At 38.7% G+C, this 22,891-nt stretch overlaps 1 protein-coding gene across 1 annotated transcript in view; it reads right to left on the minus strand.

Moving 5' to 3' along the window:
* The window catches only part of LOC127659690 (catenin alpha-1), a 116,810-nt gene that overhangs the window by 33,679 nt on the left and 60,240 nt on the right, over positions 1 to 22,891 (minus strand). The window contains exons 8-13 of the mRNA XM_052149625.1: positions 20,003 to 20,083; positions 19,526 to 19,678; positions 5,529 to 5,621; positions 5,060 to 5,216; positions 3,653 to 3,853; positions 806 to 957 (exon numbers count right to left, since the gene is read on the minus strand). Coding sequence (XP_052005585.1) covers positions 806 to 957; positions 3,653 to 3,853; positions 5,060 to 5,216; positions 5,529 to 5,621; positions 19,526 to 19,678; positions 20,003 to 20,083 — 837 coding nt within the window. The remainder of the gene's footprint in view (positions 1 to 805; positions 958 to 3,652; positions 3,854 to 5,059; positions 5,217 to 5,528; positions 5,622 to 19,525; positions 19,679 to 20,002; positions 20,084 to 22,891) is intronic.

Genomic DNA, 22,891 nt, shown 5'->3' on the forward strand with positions numbered 1-22,891 from the left:
CAAAAGTTCCTTTTAATCACGCCTTCATTATCCAGGTCGTGACAGCGCTCTTTACTTTAACTAAAGGAGCTAATACATTCCAAAACACTTCCTCATGAGCCAATTATTCAAATTCACTGTACATAATCTTTGCAATTAATTGAAAACTCGTTAGTCTGGAACTATGAAATGGTATTTGCCTCAATTAAAGCCTTTAACCTAGTTGCTTGGCGCAAGCAGAGTTAAGGGTCTGCCACACTGTTTCCCCACACGGCAGGAGAGAACTGTTGTCTGCTCATTGTCAGACTGTTAGCTACAGCTTCACTGCAAGCTAGCAACCATCTGTCTGACATTACAGTTCTGCTCAGGCAAACACCATTAACCCTCAGACAACTACAGCTCCCATATTAGGGCACATGGTGAGGGAAATCTGTTCAATTAGGTTACCACTTGCCCAAAAGAAATTCACCATAAATTACTAAAAAGGCAGCAGTTTATCCGCATCTTGTGCTCTCTCTCTCATGCACACACGTACATAAACCATTCAGTCTAAATTAAGTATTATTCTGAGTTATTTATATCCTCACTGAGCAGACCACTAACTCATTCTTGCCCTATCTTTCCCTCTTATACCAACAATGTTTTGATTCATCTAATTGGAGTTTACCTAAATATTGCAAGCTCTCTTTGGAGATAAAAAAAAGAAGAATGAAAGTGCATGAACTTCAGAGTGCACAGGGGACCTTTGTGGTTGACACAGCTAAAAATAAATGTATATTCCGATGCTCTTTAATGTCAGAAAGAGAAACATTCTTTTACTTCTTACCCTGATCATGAGCACAGCCTTCCTGATGTCCCTCACGCCATCATACACCAGACGTGAGGCGTCGATGAACTCGTTCTCGTCAACTGGCAGGCTGGGATTGGCACTGAGGGCCTCTACGGCTGCCTCTACCTGCTCAGTGAAACGTGGCATCACTGCAAACACACAAAAAGGACAAATAGCAAGGTCAGAAACATTTAGCAGTAATCTAGAAATGAAAAAAATTATTAGAGATTAATTTTGCTGGGAATAATTCCATTTCAATGTGGCAAATATTCAATCAAGACAGTCTGCTTGTAGAAATACATGTCAAATTAGATCTGATGAATTGAATTGACACTTTTTCTTCATCCGACTTGGAACGAGTGCAACACAGCTGTGTCAAACACAGAAATTCATGGTGGATGTGTTGGTGGATTTTAATGACTGCTCAGGGCAAGCCTTTAATCAGGCTTTACTTGATGCCAAGACTGGCAGATGAGTACACTTAATCCAGAGGCAACCTTAAATTAATCAATCACAAGACAGGTGGCAAAGAGACCTCAAAAGTCACACAAACAGAACTAGTCTAGCTGGGAGGGGGAACTTCCATTGTTTTGTTCAAGAACAGCGCTCATAGCTGATATATTCCCATAGGATACTTAATGTGGCGTATGGTTCAACTTCCTCCAAGTGAGCACAACAGATTCTAATACCGTCCAGCCTGGGGACCACAGGGAGTGCTTAATGCTTAATTTGGTTCCTTAAAAACAAAGGTTTTTTTTTTTAGTAGTAGTAAACAGAAACAAATTGCCGGTTTAATAATTAACTGGGTTTGGGTGTTGCTTACAAAAAGCTTTTATGGCTGGAATATCATTCTTGCAGCTAGCCTAGCTACTGTATTTCCTGTTAAATTTGGGCAGAGTGAGCACTGGGCAAATGTAGTTAGCCCAAGTGATCTGAGACCGGACTCTAAAATCTGGTGAAATCTGGTGGAATGAGGTGCCTGACTGAACATGCTCTATGCTGTTTGCTCAAGCACTTTGGAGAGCCTGCCCACCTGCTTTGCACTACCTCTCATCCATAAAATAATGGTCCCTCCCCATGGGCACAAAGCACATCTACATTAATAACCATTCTCATTCACAATTCAGGACTGCATTGGAAAGTACAGTTTAAGATAAGTTGAAGAGTGAAGATTTGGGCTTTGGATAAACAGAAGCTTAAGGCCAAATAATGTACAAATGTAATAAACGCAATCTTTAGTGACCCAACTCATTCATTTTGTACCCATACAGCCCAGCTGTTAACATTATAGCACAGCTCTGCTGAGCACACAAGATGTGACATAGCATTTCCCAAGAGAATGTCCTGCAACGAACTGGATGATCTTACACTGTGTCCCACCGGAATAAACAATCTCAGTGATTTCAGTCTTAGAAAGGTTCCTGATGGCATTCAAATGCTATTATGTAACCATATAGAAGTAATATTACACTTTATCTAGTAGAAATAAGTAATATGAAAGCAATAGAACACAAGCAAGAGTGTGGTATGTCCCGCTATGGTGTAGGTACAATGTATCACAGCCACGCTGATAGATGGACAATTGCAAGACAATACGATTGCAAGTGTGATATTGCTTTTATACAACAGTTCAACAAACAATTAAATGACGAATGACTGTCTCACACACACAAAAAAAAAAAAAAAAAAAAAAGAGTGGAACTACTTTTTTAGGCCACAGGATCTGCCATTGCTAGTTTGAAAGATGTTTGCCCAAGCCTCCATTACTCATTCGAAAACCACACTTTAGAACTCCTAACGCCAGATTGGGCTGAGTGAGTGAGATTACCATTGATGAAAAGTAATGCTGCAGCTGTTAGTTTAACACTATTCCTCAGATGTAGCGTGGTACTATCCACTCCAATAGTGGAGTGATGCAGCCATACGTGCAATTGGAATTATCAAACGAGTATTTCACTCACGTTAGAGTATTTTGTTGTCAGTGAAGAAAATGGAGGGACTCCAGTTTCAATATCATATATTTCTTGGGGAACTCCTTTTGACACCGACACAAAGCATTTTCTCCTCCACAGTGTTGAAAGTTTCCGTCTTCTCCCATCTTGTGGGTACCCAGAGTGTGTTTGTTTACTCAATCTGTTGTGACTCTCCACTGTTATTGGCAGTAACACTGAAGCTGTTAGTTTAACCATTCCTCAGCTATAGTGTAGTAGTATGGAGTGTGAGACAATTCCAGATGAATTCAAAAGAAATTCGTAATGACCGATACAGTTGTCAACGTCAGCTCAACTCACTCATAGCGCGCACACGAGGCAGTCTTTTGTCACCACCTGCTGGCTCAAATCTTTAATGGTCACAGGTATGAATGAAAATTCCGCCACAAACACAAACAGTGATACAAACACAAACAGTCATTAGCACCCTTGTAATGATTGCCATCCAATCAGATTCGAGGACCGGAACTAACTGTTGTATAATACGTTTTCTCTTTCTAACAAAGCCAGTGTAGACCGATTGAGTAAATTTTATTTTTAACCAGCATTCTCATACCAAACCACTGCAAACATACTTGAGGAAATTCAGACCCAGATGGCAGCAGAACTATTTTTGGATGCCTGTGTAGCATTTACGGACATAAAACAGGAACAATGGATTTTAAATAGAAAAAATATATATATATATAATCTCCAAAAATAATATATTCTTATGGGCATTGAAATTACAGATTTCAATATGGAGAATATTTTCTGGCTATTTTATATGAATTATCAAAAAATCTACATCAGCTATGTACATCTAGTTAAACATAGATAATTTCAGATCTATAGAGTTTGCTCTTGTTTGTACCTGTATTAGTGAGAAGCTTGGTAGCCTCCAGAACCTTCTCGGTGTAGACTCCAGGTTCATAGTTGTCCATCTCAGAGGTGACCACATGGACTACGCGTGCAGCTCTTCCTCTAATGGCTCCAGCGGTGCGATCAAGCCCATCAACATCCTTCTCTTGCAGAGCAATGACACACTTGTTAACATCTTCCAGAATGTGGTTTTCTAGAGCAAAAAGAGATAAACAAAAAGAGAGAAGACAATGTTTGAAATGACTCATGTAACACAAGGACAAGGCACTGGAGAGACTAGAGCTCTAACCACATGCATAAAGACATGCAATCCTCATCCTTCATGCTGTATTTACATTGCCCCTGACTTAAGAACATTAACAGAAATCACAAGGGCAGGCGAAAAAAGATTCCACACAAACACACAGACAGTTTAGTAATGGGTGTCTACAAAATGCAAGTCAACAGTAAATTATAATCTGTCCTTGACTGGAGGTGAAGGCTTTCATTCAGCCTAAAGGCCACGTCTGGCAGGGGGCTTGTGAGTCTTAACATATGCGATAGAATGTCAATTCCAGAGCAGAGTTGACACTGAAGTGCTTTCGTCAGCTCCAGAGAGGCCAATCAACTTCTTTAAATGCAGTGACTAAACAGCCCATGATCGGGATTCAACCTGTGCCATCATTTACTGATGAACAAATAAAAGTGTAATGGTTTTTCACCTCTTGCTGCAAAAAGCCATTTTAGGTTTGATACAAACTTAAGCAGATTTAAGCACCATTCAGAGCAGGTTGTACGTCTTAAACACCTTAATGCTTTTAAAAGCTTGTTCCTCATGACATGTAATCAGGGAGAGTGGATTCCATGTGCTACTGCTTAATCATACTTTGATAAAATTACATTTATAAAATGCAGAAACATTGATAAGATGTGTTAAGAACAGTGGCTGTTTCAAAAATGTGAAAAAAGCTGCCTTCGCAGACAGCATACAGTTGTCGGAAAGCATCGAGGCACATCTGAAATCAATGTTTGTGTAACATTCTTTCGACGATACCATCATCTGCAAAATTTCATAGATGTAACCTTCTGCTTATATCACACCACCCTGTGGCATAAAGAAAATGGCATCTAACGGAGCATTGAAAGTAGTAAATTCATACAAGTCCATTGTTTTATTTATTCAAACTTATGATTACATTTCTACAGAGAAATAAGCATTGTAGTTGTTATTAGCTTGGTTATGTCTAAACATGATCTAGATCATGTGCCTTGGAAGGCGGCCTGAAAACTGCTTCCATTGAAGGTACCTACATACAAAAACATTGTCTGTTATTGACTGACTGGGCAGCAAGGCAGGTGCTTTTGGTTGACAAAACTAACGTCTCGGAGCCAATACCATGCTTGACGTTTTGTGACTTACCAGACACGCAGAGGAAGTCGTCAATAGCAGTGATGTCATCCACAGCGTCAGTAAGCACTCGCACCTGTTTCTCCCACTGGTCCTTAAACAAGTCCATGTTATCCTGGGCCACCTTGCTGTTAGGCTTGGCAGCCAGGGCCAAGGCTGCATTAATCACCTGCAATTACCACAAACAAAGAATTAATCTGCAGTTAAGATGCAAGAGAACCGAATACATGGTTGCATTCATGTGTTTTGATCATCAGAGCTCATCTCCCTCCCTCTTCCACAAATACAGGAGGATTCATTTTTGCAGATTACAATTGAGATTAAGCCATGTTTCTTGTGCTGGAGAGCTACATGTAGAGTTCAAAGCCCCGGGATGAATGAGAGTCATTGGAGCTCAGATTAAAAAGATGTTAGAGCTGCAGTGGATTGAGGGTGGAGTGGACATACCAAAGGGCCTTCCGGAAGATACTGTGTATATTACCTGAGGGCAAAGCGTTTCCAGCTGGGAAGCGGCCATCCGCACCAATTTCACTCCCTCCTCATTATTGGAGATGGAGCATGCAAGGTTAGCCACCTAAAACAGAACAAAATGCAGCTTTTCGTGACAGTGTTTCCAATATATGCATTTCGCTGTGTCGCTGCTGTATTATGAATGCCGCTCTTGTGATTTTACATGGTTCATTTAATAATCTTGACGAAACATAACACTTGCCAGCCCCAGTCAGCTCTGCGCTTTGTACACTGTGAAAGATCCCACAACACACATGCGCATACTCCGTAACGTCAACGCATAACACACGTCAAACTGGCTTCAATTAAAGTGGCCCGCAAGCTCATTTATGAAACGTAGGATGACAGGAGATCGCAATGTATCACTGAACAATCCGTTAGCACTTTCCTTGTGAATATTAATGAACCTTCCCTTGTCATCTTTATGTTTGAGCATATTTTGCTAGTTTCAAAAGTGTAATGAAGCAGTGAATAAAGCAGCACGAGGGCAGAGCAGGTGCAGTACTTTGCCAACTGGCCTCAACCACACAGACCATTTTAAAAAGCGCTTGTGAACCAGTGAGATGAGCAGAGGGGATTGTGATACCCGTTTGAATGTGGTACAAAATTGTCTGTTGCAAAACTCTTATGTCTCGGTGATGAAACTCATTTAAAACAAATAGCCCCTACATTCTAAATGGCACTGACAAAGAAAACAGGAACAAAATTAGAAGGCTTTCAATTCTCAAATCACAACACTTGCACAACACAACAATTCTCAACTCACAAAAATGTACCATGCATTTACTGTAGTAACACTAACTGCACTGTATTAACTATGGTAGTTGTGGCAGAAAAATGTTCTAAATGTATATAGACTGCGGATTTCTTTACAAAAATGCCATATTTCTTTATATAGAAACCATATCAACTAATCATGGTAGTAATGAGCCATGCATGATTTTACCTATGGTTACTATGGAAAAATATTATTGTTAAAACTATGGCTATTATGGAAGGACTAGGGTAAATTTTCAGAATTATTATGGACCAAGCCTTCAGTTTTCCACCTGTATAAAATCTGTAAAGTTATAATTGCCTTCAGAAATTCCAAGACATGACAATGTAGTTGAATTAGTAAGAGCCTGATGAATGGAATCTGTAAAGACCCAACTTAAAATCACACTGTCAGAATATTTCAATTTAGCCAAATAAAATTTAGGATGTCATTGTTAACATCATAATTTTCATCTGCATCCCAACTTCAAAATCAATGCTATACTGTCAAATGTGCATTTCAATGCACATAACATGTAATATTATTGGTAGTTGCATGTGTGCTACCAAAGCAGGTGGTTTTCATTTCAACAGGCACTTTGAGGGCACAAATAAACCCTAAAGTGGCCAAGGCTGAAACGGAGTTTGACACCTCTGTTTTAATCTATTCCTCGACCAATACGCATTATACGGGTTACAGACTTGTAGACTTACGCATAACAGCACCGCTGCTGAAAAAAAACCTAGGGAAAACACTGGACATGACAAATGAACAGTAAATAAACTTTTCCCTCAATCAGTTTTAATTTAATACACACCTGCTGTCAGCTGATCATCTGATTATTTTATATAATGGTAAAATAATATGGCAGAAAAAGGGCCCCAGAGGATTAAGTGAAAACAAAAGCTTGGCCTGAAATTGAGGTCTGTGGTCTTATCCCCACATAGGGAATATATTTCATATAATTCACCGGATGATGGCTAACAGCATTCCAACAGATGATTAAATCACCACTGTGCCACGCTGCCGTTACCTCAGGAAAGTGAGAGGCAAATAATCCAGACACTTTCAGAAACTCCACTGTCTGCTGAAATCCAGTGTGCTGAGGTAAGCAAACGTGGCCCCTATTGCCGACATTTATATTTGAGTAAATTGTCACATTGACAGACAAATCTCCCTTCTTACTCACGATTCCCCAAATATTTATTGCAAATAGAGACATTATTTGCATCTATTTAAGAGGCCAATTTTGAGGCAATGAACGGCAATGGTTTTGCTGCCTCGAATTGGCTGCACAAGCATTACCTCAAATCAAAATAAACATCATTACTTGGGGCAAGAGTGATTTTAATGTAATTTTACAATTTTGATACCACAACATTTTGAATGACTTATATGATATAGATATTGATATAATTGTAAATATTCATCACAAGATAAATATTGGTGCTAAACACCCTTTAAAATTTGCATGACTGGCCATTTGCCCCTACCACCACCCTAGAATTAGTATTTCCTGCTCTGTAATTAAAAAATATATAATTAAAATACAACTTTTGTCCATAAAGTGCCCGACATGGTTTTCTGCTGTTGTAGCCCATCAACCATTTGATGTGTTGTATATTCTGAGAAGCTATTCTGCTCACTAAAATTGTACAGAGTAGTTATCAGAGTTACTGTAGACTTTGTCAGCTCGAACCACTCTGGCCATCCTCTGTTGACCTCTCTCATCAACAAGGTGTTTCAGTCCACAGAACTGCCGCTCACTGGATGTTTTTGGCACCATTCTGAGTAAACTTTAGAGACTGCTGGGTGTGACAATCCCACGAGGTCAGAAATCACAGAAGTTCTTCAACATACAGAAATACCCAAAACACCCTGTCTGACTCCAACTATAATGCCATGGTCAAAATCAAAGAGCACATTCTTTCCCCATTCTGATGGTTGATGTGAACATTAATTAAAGCTCCTGACCAGTTTATGAATGATTTTATGCACTGCACCACTGCCCCTACGTTTGGCTGATTAGATAATCGCATGACTAAGTAGGTGCACAGGTGTTCATAATAAGTGCTCCTATAAGTGCTTGGGAGTGTAAATTGTAATTGTTTAAGAATAGACTGCTAAAAACCCAAATCCATCAACCACTAATCTGACTAGCCTATTAGAGGAAAGCGTCGCACAATGGCATTTCAATGAATCTCAGAAACCAGCGTTTAAGCATGTCCTTTGGAAATTAAGCAACTAGATGCTCACAAACAATGATGGCAAAAAATATATATGTTTTTAATAATTAAATCAACTCGGCTGCTTTATTTTTTGTGCACAGACTGTAATGCATGACTCTTGAGTGCAAAAGTCAACATTACCACAACCCTGACAATGCCTCCACAACAACCAGCTAAAGTTTGAGAGCTTGAGATGTTGTAATAGCAAAGCAAACATCAGACTAATTGTACATTTCCTTGTTGCAAAGCTCCTACTGGGGCAGAAATGAATGACACATCACACACGTGCAAATTTTATTTATAATTCTTAATGTGAACAAAACTGTGCAGCCCTGGTGTAGTGGGACTGCATGGAGATCTTCTAGCATAACGTATGAGAACTGGTTGTGGTGGCAGAGCAAAAAATTAAAAATCCAGAACACAGCAGTGTGTAAATTTGAAGCGAGCTCAGTGTAGTCGCAGAAAATGCCCCACACCCCGCAGCTTGACAGACTGTTCAAATCAAATACTGAAACAATAAACTGGGGTAGTATGGTGTAGGGGATAAGGCTCATGAATGGTAACATGAGGATTACTGGAAAGATCCCCACGCAGAGTGATCCATGAGCTATCAACATTGTGCCCTGAACAAGACACTTATCTCCAGGTTTCTCCAGGGGTATTGTCCCTGTATTAAGCTTATGGAGTGGTCATATGGTTTGTTGGTTTGCCTGACCCAAACAAGAAGTGAATATCAATAGAGTACAATTTAAAAGAATATTACAAATATAGCTAATGGGACGCTAGGCGCTATCATGACTTGTCTCTCGTTCAACACCTCGACAACACACATCCACAGCTATAACTCTATAACTCAATAACTGCGAGATCTGGTGAGAGGTTCATAGGGAAATTTTAGTATTATGCCCAGCTCATGGCAGGCAAATGTGCAAACAAAACTCAATTTGCAATATTTAAGTAGTGTTTTTAATAACTGACTCCATTACTCTTCTTCCTACCAGGCCAGAAATGAAAAGCTGATTGCACACAAATGGTAAACGAAAAGTTACGGTAACACTTCAAAAAGGTTCTATTTGTTAACATTAGTAAAAGCATTTTTCTTGTTCCCCTGGCTGTACAAGTAGCCACACCCCAAACTCACACTATAATTTGAGGTATAAAAGGGATGGGTGGAGTTGAGTGGGCCACATACAACAGATTTGATAGTGCCTGGGAGGCTCAGTGTTTATCTTTTTGGGGAAGGTATAGCTTACCTATAGTGGCCAATGAATAATAAACTGGGATAGAATGTTTTTTAGAATAGAATAGATAGAAGTCACATACTTCACTTAAAAAAAAAAAAACCTTTAAGTGCTGCCATTATATTCTGACACTATCTCTGCATAAATATTCAATATATTTTTGTACAAAATTAAACACGTTCAAATTATTGCTACAATTTCAATCATGAATCAAGTGTTGTGAATAACTGGTTTGGGAAACAAAACATTTATTGTGAAAGCCTTTATTATCTTACACTAAACTAGCTTGACCTGAAACAATCAAAATGTCAATCAATAGCTTGCAGCTCTGCATAATTTCAGACAGAACAAACATATTTTCATTGAAGTTTCTTCCCTGAGGCTGATGTTTCTTAGAGCAACATCCCATCAGTGCAGCTGGTATTTCACCCCTCTGACACACTACTGGGTCAATGGTGGGGTGAGTGTGTCTTTTAAAAGCTGCCTGGCACATACAGTAAGCCATAGAACAGCTGCACACTCAGTGTTCCAAAGGCTCAAAAGGAGGAACTCAAGAAGCTCCATTAACATCTACTGCAGGACATTACTTGCAGCTAAATGTCAAGCAGATTCAGGCTGAGGAACAAACTCTCATTGTGAGCCGATTCTCATTTCCTGCTTAAGTAGCTTATGACTCCTCCAACACTGGTTGGTGGAGATCTTCTCACACAGATAAACTGTGGATGTGTGCGCAAACCAGCAGAGGATCACATCACAAAAGCAAAGTATCTTCGGTTCATGAAAAAAAGAACAGATTGTGTGTCAGAAGTCCCTTTCTCATGATTGCATTAGGGCTTCAAAATACCTCTTAACATAAGTCACTTTGATCTCCACATGAAGCAAATTGCAAATAGTGTCACCTAAGAGTGATTTTACAGAAGGGCCCATGCATAACTTTTTGTAGTCTGAATGTCATAATATGCCTTTGACATTATCGTACAACTAATTGTGTTTATCATATGTACAAACTAGGGCTGTCAAAATTATGAAATTTGGCTGACAATTGTCAAACAAATAATTGCGATTATGACAATTAATTGTTTGAGTGCTACGATGATTAATCGTCTCTTTTAGGGCTGTAGTAATTCATGAATTGTCATATAAATGTTTATATTTCTTAAAAGTGCAGTACATAGGATTCAGAATCCCTTGTTATTAATGACACCTGTGGCCGTTAAGTTAACTGCAGCCATAGGGACAAGAGCGAGCGAGCATCGGCCAAAACAATGACATAACGTACAAAGAGATCGAACATGATTCACTGGCATCATGCTGACAGATGAGGTAGCATAAGTGAAATTACAGTTATGATTGTTTTACTACAAACTTTGAGACAGTGCTAACAGGGCTAAAACGAAGAGTGGATATAGGTTTGAATATGCGAGACTGGAGTTTGAATAATCACTTTTCTTGCATGATACATTGAATGCATTTATACTATAGCCTATGTCGGCGTTAGCAAGCTAGCCAGCTTTATCAACAGCGGTTAAATTTGGTGGATGATTCCATCACAACTCTCATTTTTAAATATCGATGCGCTATTGTTTTATAATAATAGAATGTATATTTTCTGTATAACTGAGCTACGTTACACTAATGAAGGAGTCTTTTTGCATTATCTTGAGCATTGTCTAACATTCATTTCATGTGTTATTGTAGTTTAGCTACAATTATACAGATCAATCCTTATGGCACTATATTTCACATGCTTTGCAGTTATGTAAGCTTACCTGTCCAATAATAAGAACGCCAATTCAGGGTCGGTTTTGATCCCCAAAATTGAACTAATATTACATGAACATTTTTACATATTGCACCTTTAAGGTGCATGTGCGCTTCACACGCTTTAAGAAATAATTTTTATATATTTAACAACAAATATATAAATCAAATAATAAATGGGTATATCTGGTTTCCTTTAAGGCTTTAAAACTGAGAATGGCAAAAATATTGTTTGATATCAAAATATTTCTAAACACTTACAATTTTGGTCAATTTGCTGCTATATACTCCCATGGCAGAAATAAAAAATAATAAGAATACTAAAGATTACAACAGGTGTCTTCGCCCTTTTAGGGCTTGAATCCTAATAAGTTCCTCATGAGCAGAAAAAAAATGACAATTACATAGAATAAATGCCTTTTGTGAAAAAAAAAAACAACGTAAATGATCATTTCGGACTTTCTGACAAACTTAGGACTATTTTTTGTTACGTGCCATGGTGTTACTACAATAACAGACCACAATCTCATTTAAATGGTCCGGGTGGGTGCATACAGTCTAGCTGCACAAGTTGAAATATTTTAACACATCCAAAGCTCATATCAAATTCCAACAGTCTGCATCTGGTCGGAACCCCACGCAGCCCCTGTGCGACACGACTTCCGTTCTGTCATTTCTTGGATGCAGTATAAAGGCAGCTTGAATTTAATGTATTGGGGAACATTAAGAAACCAATAGGTTGTAATAAACTAGTATTTGGGTAAATAATATACATGTGTAATTAATTTGCAACACCAACATGTGTCCCTCTTCTGTCTTTTTCTTTCTCCCTGTCTCTCTCTCTTTCTGTGTCACACATGGCAGTTTAGTCCCAGCAAAATCTCAGCTTTCCTTGAGCAGCCAGGAACCTCTGAGAACAAGACCTTGAGGCAATAAAACTAAGCTTGTTCTATTTTTAGCCCATTTCAGGAATGAGGCATTTCACGGTATAAAAACCAAAGCTCTACCGTGATTCTGCGACCAAGTGCTGAAACTCCGAGCCAAGTTGTTGCACTTTCTGCAATCTCAGAGGTTCAAAGTCAACATAAGTGGCTTTCAGGATAGAAAAAAGGGAAAAATTAACAAATAGGAAACTGTAGAGTACTCCTGTGATGTATGCAGGTTACTAGAAAGGCCTCCAACAACAGACTCTATTCGCAGACCGTGATGTTACGGTCTCAAGAGTTTTCACACTAGGCCCGATTGCCTTGTACTGTGCCCAAGAACGATGGCCCCCCTCCCCACTCACCTGCACTCAACGTTCCGGGCCCGAGCACGCTCAAGTCATTACGATGCGACTTTTTGTTATGATAATCTCGCCAAGCACAATGGAGTCCATCATTGTAACTTTACTTTGTGGCTTATTTTGAGTCGTTTGGGGCACGGTGACACAAGGCCCTCTCACATGCCTAATTGTTGACAGCATTCACTGGAATTTAACCTTTTCGTCCATCGAGCTACCAGATTTACGGAGTGCATTCCATACATTCAGTTAATGAACCCGCAGTTTTTTCAGCTTGTCATGTCATTGCTCAATGGTTCTTTGGTATACACGAGCACAAAGATAGGCGCAAATGTTACCAAATATCTCGTAATTCTTGTGTGCTGTATCCAGATGTTTCTGTATACTCTTGTCCACCGGAATTTCAAGTAAACGCTGCACACCGTAGACCAAAGTGATCCCTTTACCCAGTCACATCACTGACGTCATGTTTCGAGTTCATTGCTCGGTCATGGTTAGCAATCACACTAGATGCGTACCGTGCCTGAGCAAACTGAACCGTGCCCACCACTTCAAGCAGACCATGCCAAGGTTCAGCATTTCGTGCCCGGACATGGTACAGGGTGATCACACTAGTCAAACGAACTGGATTTTGGGGGTCAAACGTGCTCTGGCACAGAACAGATTGGCTAGTGTGAGAACCTTATTTAGCAGCATAAATCTAGCAAACTTTAAGATTTAAAATTCATGATTGTGTAAATGGGTAACAGTATGCTTTGTTACATTACTCTGGAATTTCTTTAAAAATACTTCACACCTGTGATAATTTTAATACAAGAACAGAGTAAATTCGGCATCTTCGGTCTTTAAACTGTTATTATCCGACGCGTTCTATTCTCACTTTTCGCCACAATTTCATCATCTTCAGTGGACGTTTGACTCTTCTTATGGTCATTCTTTAAGTTTCTGACTCTGTTCTTGGTTTTGGCCCGACGCGTGTCAGCAACACGACAATAGCTGTAGCCTAAATGTCATTGCATCCACGGAAAGACTTCCTTGCCTGTCAAAAAAATTAGCAGATGTTACAGTTATGAACTAAATAGTACATAACCAGCAATGGTGATGTCATAGTTGCTGTTCTGAACTGTCAGTGCTGTTTTGTCTGATACACAATGATATCATATTAGCCGGAGAGCAAGCTGGTATACGTGACAGCAGGGCTAGGTAGACGCTAGCCATTTCTTGACTGTCATTCAGTTAACTAATTTGCGTATAACTTTGCTGAACTACTTGCATTTTTTCCAACACACACCTAATAAAATAAATGTAGTACATAGGTTAAATATCGAAAAATACTCAAAAGCTTATCATCGGTAGATTACTTTTTTCTGATAAATAGTTAGCCCAGCCCTACTTCATTGTAATGAAAATTAAATAGCCTCCCTACAGCAATAACTTCTATATATTTAATTTCAAGAGAAAAATAGCAATATGCCTACATCTCACTTATTTGTGGAAAGTGGGTAGAATCAGACTATCATTTCTACAAAAATGTATTCATTAAATAAAATAAATCATAGATTCAGGAATAATTTACAATGCATATGTAACAAAATAGATGATTGGACAATACAGCATTCCTGGTGTGCAAAATGATACATAAAGAGCTATGATGTAAACACCTGTCTACGCTATTATGTGTCACTGTGCAGCACCTATAGAGATCATCTGTTAATGTAATTTTACATAAGACTGTATATTCTAGCGAAAAGATGGCACCTCATACATTTACTTAAAATAATACTTTAATGAAAATCTGTTTCTTTAAAGGGATAGTTCACAAAAAAAATGTAAACCTCTCATCATTTACTCACCCCTTACAATCTGCAAGACTTTTTTCTGCACAACCCAAATATCTCAGCTCTGTAGGTTCATTCAATGCAAATGAATTGTGACCCAAACATTAAGGCTCCAATAAAAACAAAGGCAATCCATAAGACTCCAGTGGTTTAATCTGTCTTCTAAAGCAGCGATATTCTTCTAAAAATCTTTGTGTTGTGCAGAAGAAAGTCACATCTGGGATGGCGTGAGGAAATGACAGAATTTAAATTTTTGGGTGAACTATTGTGTCATAAACAGGTGGTTCACACTAAAATTAAAATTGTCATAATTTATACGCCCTCGTATTGTTCAAAACCCATTTAATTTTCCTTAAATGGAACACAGAGTTTAGCCTCAGTCACCATTTACTTTGACTGTATGGGAAAAGTGAATGAGGCCAAAATTGTGCCAAATCTCATTTTGTGATCTGAAGTACATGTGTGAGAAATATCCCTTTAATATTTAGTTAATATTTATTCAATAACATTTATCAATAATTTTTTTTAATATGGTACTCAATGTCATTCTATATCCTGATCAGGGTCACGGTTGCTGCTGAAAGACTTGCTGCACGTCATGTCTAAATATGCCCTCTTATCGTGACTATATTCAGGGACTAAAAATGTTTTCATTTTGGTTCATTGAGCAAAAACTGAATTTTTTAATTCTGGTTTAAAAGTTCTGCAGCCTACATTCCAAATGGCGACTGGTTAGAACAAAATAAAAGAAAGGTTACTAACGTTCTTTTTAAAATTACAGTACTCTGCACTAAAGGGTGGGTGAAATACCAATTGCAGCATGGCCAGATCTCACAAGAGAAACAAGCAATCTGGTCTGGAAAAACAAGCTCAAAATAAGCCACATGCTTCAAAATAAACAAAAAATAAAATAACGATTCATTACAAAATCTTAACAAGCATTAAGAATTAAATAACATTTTAATTAAAGATCTGCTTCCGAGTCAAAACCCGACAACATTAAATCTGTATTAATCATACCTAACAATAATTCAGTGAAGACTTGGAAAAAACTGAGAAGTACCTTTTACATCTAATAATGTTTTCCTTGTATCAGAATTAGCCATGTATATGTAGTAATTACACAAAATTGTTAAAAAAAGGTCTTCATTCACAGAATATATCCACAATGGACAATTAGGCAAAGAAATGTGTAATGCAGCAATTTTCTTCAGGTTAAAAGCATGTTTAATTTCTTCAGGCAATATGAAGTGGTGTAATTCCAAAATTACCCTTTGGCGTTTAGTTTCATGAAAAAAAAATATCTGAACAAAATAAACTGGATTTCAGCATTTAAAAATAACTTTTTCACTCCAGAACAATTGAAAATCACTTTGTTCAGGTTTTCGGTTACGTTTTACTAATAATTCTGTTCGTTTTAAGTCCTTGATCCATTTTTAATCCTTGACGATATTCACAACATAGCACAGCTTCTCGCAATTTACAGGTTAAGAATGAAATCCACATTGTATGTGTGTACTTAAGAACTTTAAATAAACCGTTTACAAAAGTTGAGAATAATTTTGCAAACATATTGAATGATGAGAGCTGATTCAAGCACCAAGTTAAGAGGTTAAAATTGTTTCCCTCCACTAAGCTCTTGCTGCAAGGCAAGTCTTAACTGCCTGTCAAAAATGTATTAAACTTTCTTAGTGATGAAAGTCATTGACAAACAAAGGAATTTCCATAAATGGCACATAATTTCCAACCCACAGTGTTTCATTTAGTAACATAAGGCAACTATATGAATGCAGATATTATGGACAAGCATACGTTTCCTTGCCAACATACTGGAGACAAACCAAGAATTATACGCTCCAGCTATTTTGGACAATGCATTTTTTATTTAATTTTTTTTTATAACTTACATATTCAAAACCTCACTACCTACCCTCCACGATCCCACGATACAAAGCAGACAACAAAAGAGTCATGCATATTCTGAAGAACCTCTACACAGCTGGACTACAGACTTAGTGAATTATTCATTTGTTTTATACTAAAGAAATAAGACAAGACAGCATGCATTTATGATTTTACCATGGAAAAGGTGTGTTCTTTGGCATAATGTTTTATAAAACAGCAGCAACAGTTATATGATAAAAGGCACCACTGTTCTCTAAAAAGTGAAATGTATAAGTGATAATAATCACAAAGTAATAGAAATTGATTAGCCTAACTGTTTACGTTGCCAAGCAACTTAGCACATTACTATAGAATGTGCAGTCACATGTGTTTATTAGCATTTTGAACTGGCTTCATCCAATCCATATTATTAAATATGGAATGTTTGCATTCAATATATTCAAGAAAAACAAACCTTGGCATACGTAAGTCACGTATGCAAAAAAACAATCATTTGCAAATGCCTCTCAAATGGAATTTTCCAAAAGAGCCCATGTTTTGTGCGTGTAATCTGTGTGTGGATTAAGGTTGCAATCCACATGTTGCTATCACTGGCTGGTGTCAAGTGTAGGCAATGGAAGGGGGTGAATGAAAGGATGGGGGAAAAGAGGGAGATAGATGTGACTTATAAGAGGGAGATAGATGTGAGTTTTGGAGACATGTTATGCTTTGACTATTTTTAGCCCCCAGTGAGACTCAAAGGCTTTTACTCATTACCCCTCCTTTTGCCTTCACTTTGATTTCCTTCACCAGTCCGTCCTCTGTATGCATTGTGTCACACCAAGGGCCAGGCCTGCCCCCTGTGGGGAGAGGTCAGTCTGAAATGTCGGTGGATGACGTGTTACCACAGGGACTAAGATGAACAGCTTTGAAAAACTAATGAGAATAGCTAACATTTCTGTCAGCTTGTCGCTGGCCCTGCCAATGCGAACATGAGATATAAACCCCCCCGTGATTCCGCATGAAAACATCTATCTGGAAAATAAAACGCCACAAGAGATGCAGTCTATTTATCGGTCTTGAATGCAGTTTGCCACAAACAGACACAACAATGCAGATTTCTCCATGAAGTCCATCAATAAGATGCAGGATATCCAGCTGTTTCACGATTCCCCTGAGGCAGCACTTAACCTTGGGCTCTGAGGAGTTTCACTCTTTGGCTGAGCTTGAAATGTGATTCACAGTTGTGACCGTCCATACAAATGCAGTGATTCCCCCACCATGGCATTGTAAACCCAAGAGCCTTGCTGCATATGTCCCGCACCATAAAATATACATTTGTTGACTCCTGTCTGACACATCACAAAAAAGTATGAAGCATAAAAGATAAAAGGCTGTGGCTTGCTCGCTCAGATCAAGTAGTCATAACAGAGAGCCTTTCGGCACATGCCGGCATAAATAGTTATGAAGCTGTCTATCGATTAAAATTTATTCCATTCCTGCATCAGTGTGCAGTGTGCTTCATCAGAACTCAAAGTTTTCCCCCTATTCAAGTGTACAATAACTACTTATGAAAGTAGGTGGGATATCTGACCTACAGATTATGCATAATAATAGGAACATTGCTTACAGCAAGAGATTTGAAGTCAGACAGTAATTGTCTTGAAATGTATTGTTGAAGGTGGTGACTTCATTCCAAAATATTTACAGATACGGATGAATTTCGAGATGCAGCACTTCAAAGCACAGCATGCCAAAACCCTCTCTGAAAAGTCTCTGACTTCCTCTCCTTTAAAGCAGAAAGGCTAAAAAAAATAAATAAAAAAAAACTCTGTTTTCAAACAGCCTAATAGAGTTGTTGGTTTCTGGTCATCCATGCTAACCCATATCTTCTACATTTACATTTTACATTTATGCATTTGGCAGACGCTTTTATCCAAAGCGACTTACAGTGCACTTATTACAGGGACAATCCCCACAGAGCAACCTGGAGTTAAGGGCCTTGCTCAAGGGCCCAACAGTGGCATCTTGGTGGTGCTGGGGCTTGAACCTCCGACCTTCTGGTCAGTAACCCTGAGCCTCAACCACTGAGCCACCACTGCCCACCATATCTTATGCAGCCTGCATGCGCTATCGGAATTATCTTTGCAATTCTGAAGTGGCAATTATGAGCAAGTCACGTTTAGTACTTTGTTGTCGGAAAGAACAGAAAACATGGATATTGTCAGGTTCAGTCATACATCTTTTTTGAGGAGGTATTATTTTGACACATATCTAAATTACTCAGTAAGCTTGCTGAAGATAATGGAATTTTGGTGAAATATATAAGCTATTTTCACATTGTAACAAATGTACAACATGCATCAAATGGTTGCTGATATACATAAATGAATAGGCCGAAATGGTAAGCGCTAACACTTAGCTGTATTTAGAAAAATGTAAATCACTACAGAAACTGTACTCCTCTCCGCCATGTTGAAAGTTTATGACTCCTCCCATCTCGGAAACCCACGTATCATAATTATCTCAGTTTCCCCAGTCGTAATTACGATTTGAGGGCTCGTTCACGTGCAACTTCCGAGTGGGAAACTTGTATTTACGATAATCACGTGAAGGCAGCATTAATCTATTATGGTCAGGAATTGGCTGTACATTTCTATTTAACCACCTTTTCTAATTAGAGCACAATTAAAGACCCGGAGAAGAACGCTTATCTAACTGATAAACGCCTACTCAAGAGGTCAAGAAAAGCAGATGTCTTAACCAAAGGCGAAAGAATATACTTCTAATCAGCTCCATCCTACAAATCACCCTTTTGCTCGATGCTCACGTGTCCCATCCTTGAACACAAGAATAGCCAGTCTGGATGAGTACAAATAATGTTCCATCATTTGTTTTGAAACTAATTCAGATCTTAAAATTCACAATAGACCAGGGACTGTAATTGGCACTTTACACAACAGAAACAGGTGCCTACCTCAATCAGTTTGTTGGCGTGCTCACGGAAAACTTGGGCATATTCCTTCACCTCCTTTTCATTACCATTCTTGGCAGCCTCGATCAATACCAACAGTGGAACGTTGGTCTCCAGAAAAGAGTCTGACACGTGGTCCATCACAGCCTTCCGGAGCTGAAAATAAGAATATGCAGACTTCAGGTTCCTTAGCTAGTATATGGATCACTCAAATCCTTGGGGCTAGATTAATTAATTTTTAATATGCATATTAAAATCGGCATGCATCAAGAGATGGACTGTTTGTGATGTTACAGGGTGAATTCAGGTAAACTGGGCCACTCTGACATTAAAATGAAAGGCTAAATGTGGTGCAAATTCACCCATCAGAGAGATACAAAAACTAAAGTATTCATACACTGACATCCATGTCAAAATACACATTAATCTGTGCACAGTTTTATGGACCTCTCCATTCCAGAAAGATGGTGGTGTACAAACCTGTCTGCGCAGGTCACGGGTCTTCTTGGTCATCCTGTCGATGGCCGTATTAAGGGCATCACTCTTCTCCTTGTGTCCAGCCTGTGGAAAAAAAGGGGAAATATACTTAGAAAGACTCATCATTCTCATTTAAACTTGCTCTAGTCATGCTTTCTGGTATACAAAAAAAAAAAAAAAAAAAAAAAAAACAACAGGTGGGAGTTATCTGACAACTGAAAGGACAAGACAAACTTGTTAAGATATAATAGATAAGTTACATTTTCCACAGAGAGAGGAGAGTAAAACAGCACGAGTCATTGGATGGTTATAACCCCTGTGGCAAATGTTTCATTTCAGTCTTGAACACTTTGTGGATTTTTTTTGTTTACTCCACCCTTTGGAGGTTATTGTTGTGTTGGACTAACGTGACTTGTGGTACTGTCAGGAGGCATCCATCCACGCTCTTCACAGAAAAATAGTTTTGTCTGTCACTTCCTTGAGCTGGGATTAAGTAGTCCATGAAATAATTCATGACACAAATAGCTCTCCTGCAGTGCGAGTACAAAGAAAAGAGAACTGCACACTTAAAATTAGTTACAATGCACCAAGCTTTTGAACTTGTTTAATTCTCGCAGCAACAACCTTCCAGAATTAAAATGTAAGCAAAGACCTTACATCTTAAAACCCATTCACAACGACGGGCCAGACAGCCTTTAACAAAAGCCAAAGTCCAGAGGAAGGTAGGCAGGAGTCAAACAGAGTTCACATGTTTGCCATTGCAATGATCTGCGGTTGATGACGGGCATGATGTCAGAGATTCATTTTAGCAATTACCTGCTTGGAGGCCAATGGCCAACATCAAGGCGTCCCCTTCACCAGCACCTCTAGTCACATCGGTTAGTGTTGGGAGAGTGGATCCCACTCACATGCCCCAGACAAATTGCTCATGTGCAGTGGGTAGGTAAATCTCAGCACAGGGAGAAGCCTGAGGGAAGCCCGTCACAGGGGCACAAGCAGCAAAGCATGACAGCCAATGAAATATGGCAGTGGGACTGGCTATTGGGCCCCCTCCACCCTCAACCCATTGGGTGGTACACTGTAGGAGGCAAGTGAACGCCATCAGCCTTAATCCCCTTCTAATTTTGTGCCAGTCGGATGAAAGCACTAAAGAACGGCCGATGCAGATTCTTGAGTATAATAGTGAGGGTCTGTCAATTCTAAATCACTCAACTTCAGGTGCGTTGCTTATTGAGATGAACCACTTCCATCCACAAAAAAAACTTGGATGTAATTAGCACATCCATCTAAATTGCAACTTAGAAAATGTGACTGATATAAACTATATGATCACGTTCCCCCTGAGTGTAAAATGACTTGGATCTCTCATTATTGATTTTGCTCCAAGCAGCTCTACTTAATTGGGCAGTCATTTGACTCCACACACTAGTTACGTGATGTTTTCACACACAATAAATGATGGTCAGGTAGAGCCAACCTCGCTGTGAGAGCAAATCTTCCCACGGATTGGCGAAAAAAAAAAAAAGTCCTCCTCAGCCTAGACGTCCCAGAGGGACAGACTACACAACACTGAGACAAACAGTGTCTGTAAGAAAAGTAATATGACCTACAGATAGAAATGACAAACAAATGAATCACACACACACACAAACAATATTGTACTGGTCATTTTAGAATGTGACCAACCCAAAAAAAGAAACACAGATGTTCAATGGCACAAAAGCAATTTTAGAATTGCCAACAAATCTCCATATGCACAGGTGAAGTAAAACATAACTAGGGCTGTACAATGCTACACATTTCCAATCTGAACCATCAGAAATTACTAGTTGGTCTTACGCAAGATCTGTATAATTAGGCTGGTTAAGGGTTAAACATGTTTAAGCATTCAAAACAGTTGGACAGTGTGCAACTGAATCAAATAATTTGCTGCGGTCTCAAGTAATGGCCAAAGACTTCTGCAGATGATGTGTATACAGAGTAAAAGTGAAAGAACAAAAAACCAAAAGTGCAGATTGAATGCACGAACGCAGCCATCTAATAGGGTAAATGACAGATTCAAAAAACGATGATGGCTGAAGTGGCATTGCTTTTAAAAGGGTGTGAAATTAAAGCAAAGATTAAAAATGTTAATGTGTTTTTTATATTTCTAAAAAAATATTCTGACCCATCCCTAAAAATAGCATAGTGTTTCTAATGTGTACAAGGCATCACCATTGGGACATGTCTTCACATCCAAAGTCAATCTGCAAGTTCATGTAGGCTTTTATCAGAACTTAACTAGGTACATTCTTTGTTTTACTTATCAAGGTACATTCTTTGTTTTCCATGTATTGACCTGAATGACTATAAAATCAGACTTGACAGAAAAGCAGATACAAATGCAGACAACAGCAAGTTGTGCATGTCCAGTATTTAGTGAAATCTCCTGTGGGGCTATGCAGTGTGAACGCTCTATTAGGGCCAGTATTCTGACACCCCACCCCCACCACCACCACCACCACCGATACACAGGAGTATAAAAAAGGTCCCTATGACGTTGGTTTGCTCATGACGCATTTAGTTTTGAAAACCTGAAAAAGAGAAAAGGGGAAACGCCATCAAATTGAAAGCCAAAGTATACCAAATTAAGTATTTGCTTTCCATGCCAACTTAATTCATAAACAAAATTTGAAATTAAAAACCTGTCCATAGTAACAATATAATTTTTCATTGTCATTTTAGCATTTAATTTAGTGCTAGAAAGCATACAGCCTTTTCCCAAAAATAAAGCAACAGCTGACGACAGACGACATAATGTTACGATACATACATAAACAAGACATAGAATCTGACCAGACAGGAAGTAGACGAAGAGATTGTTTGTTAAATTTCAACTGAACTGCCGCAACA

The sequence above is a fragment of the Xyrauchen texanus genome, chromosome 19 (genome assembly GCF_025860055.1).
Source record: "Xyrauchen texanus isolate HMW12.3.18 chromosome 19, RBS_HiC_50CHRs, whole genome shotgun sequence".
Lineage (NCBI taxonomy): Eukaryota > Metazoa > Chordata > Actinopteri > Cypriniformes > Catostomidae > Xyrauchen > Xyrauchen texanus.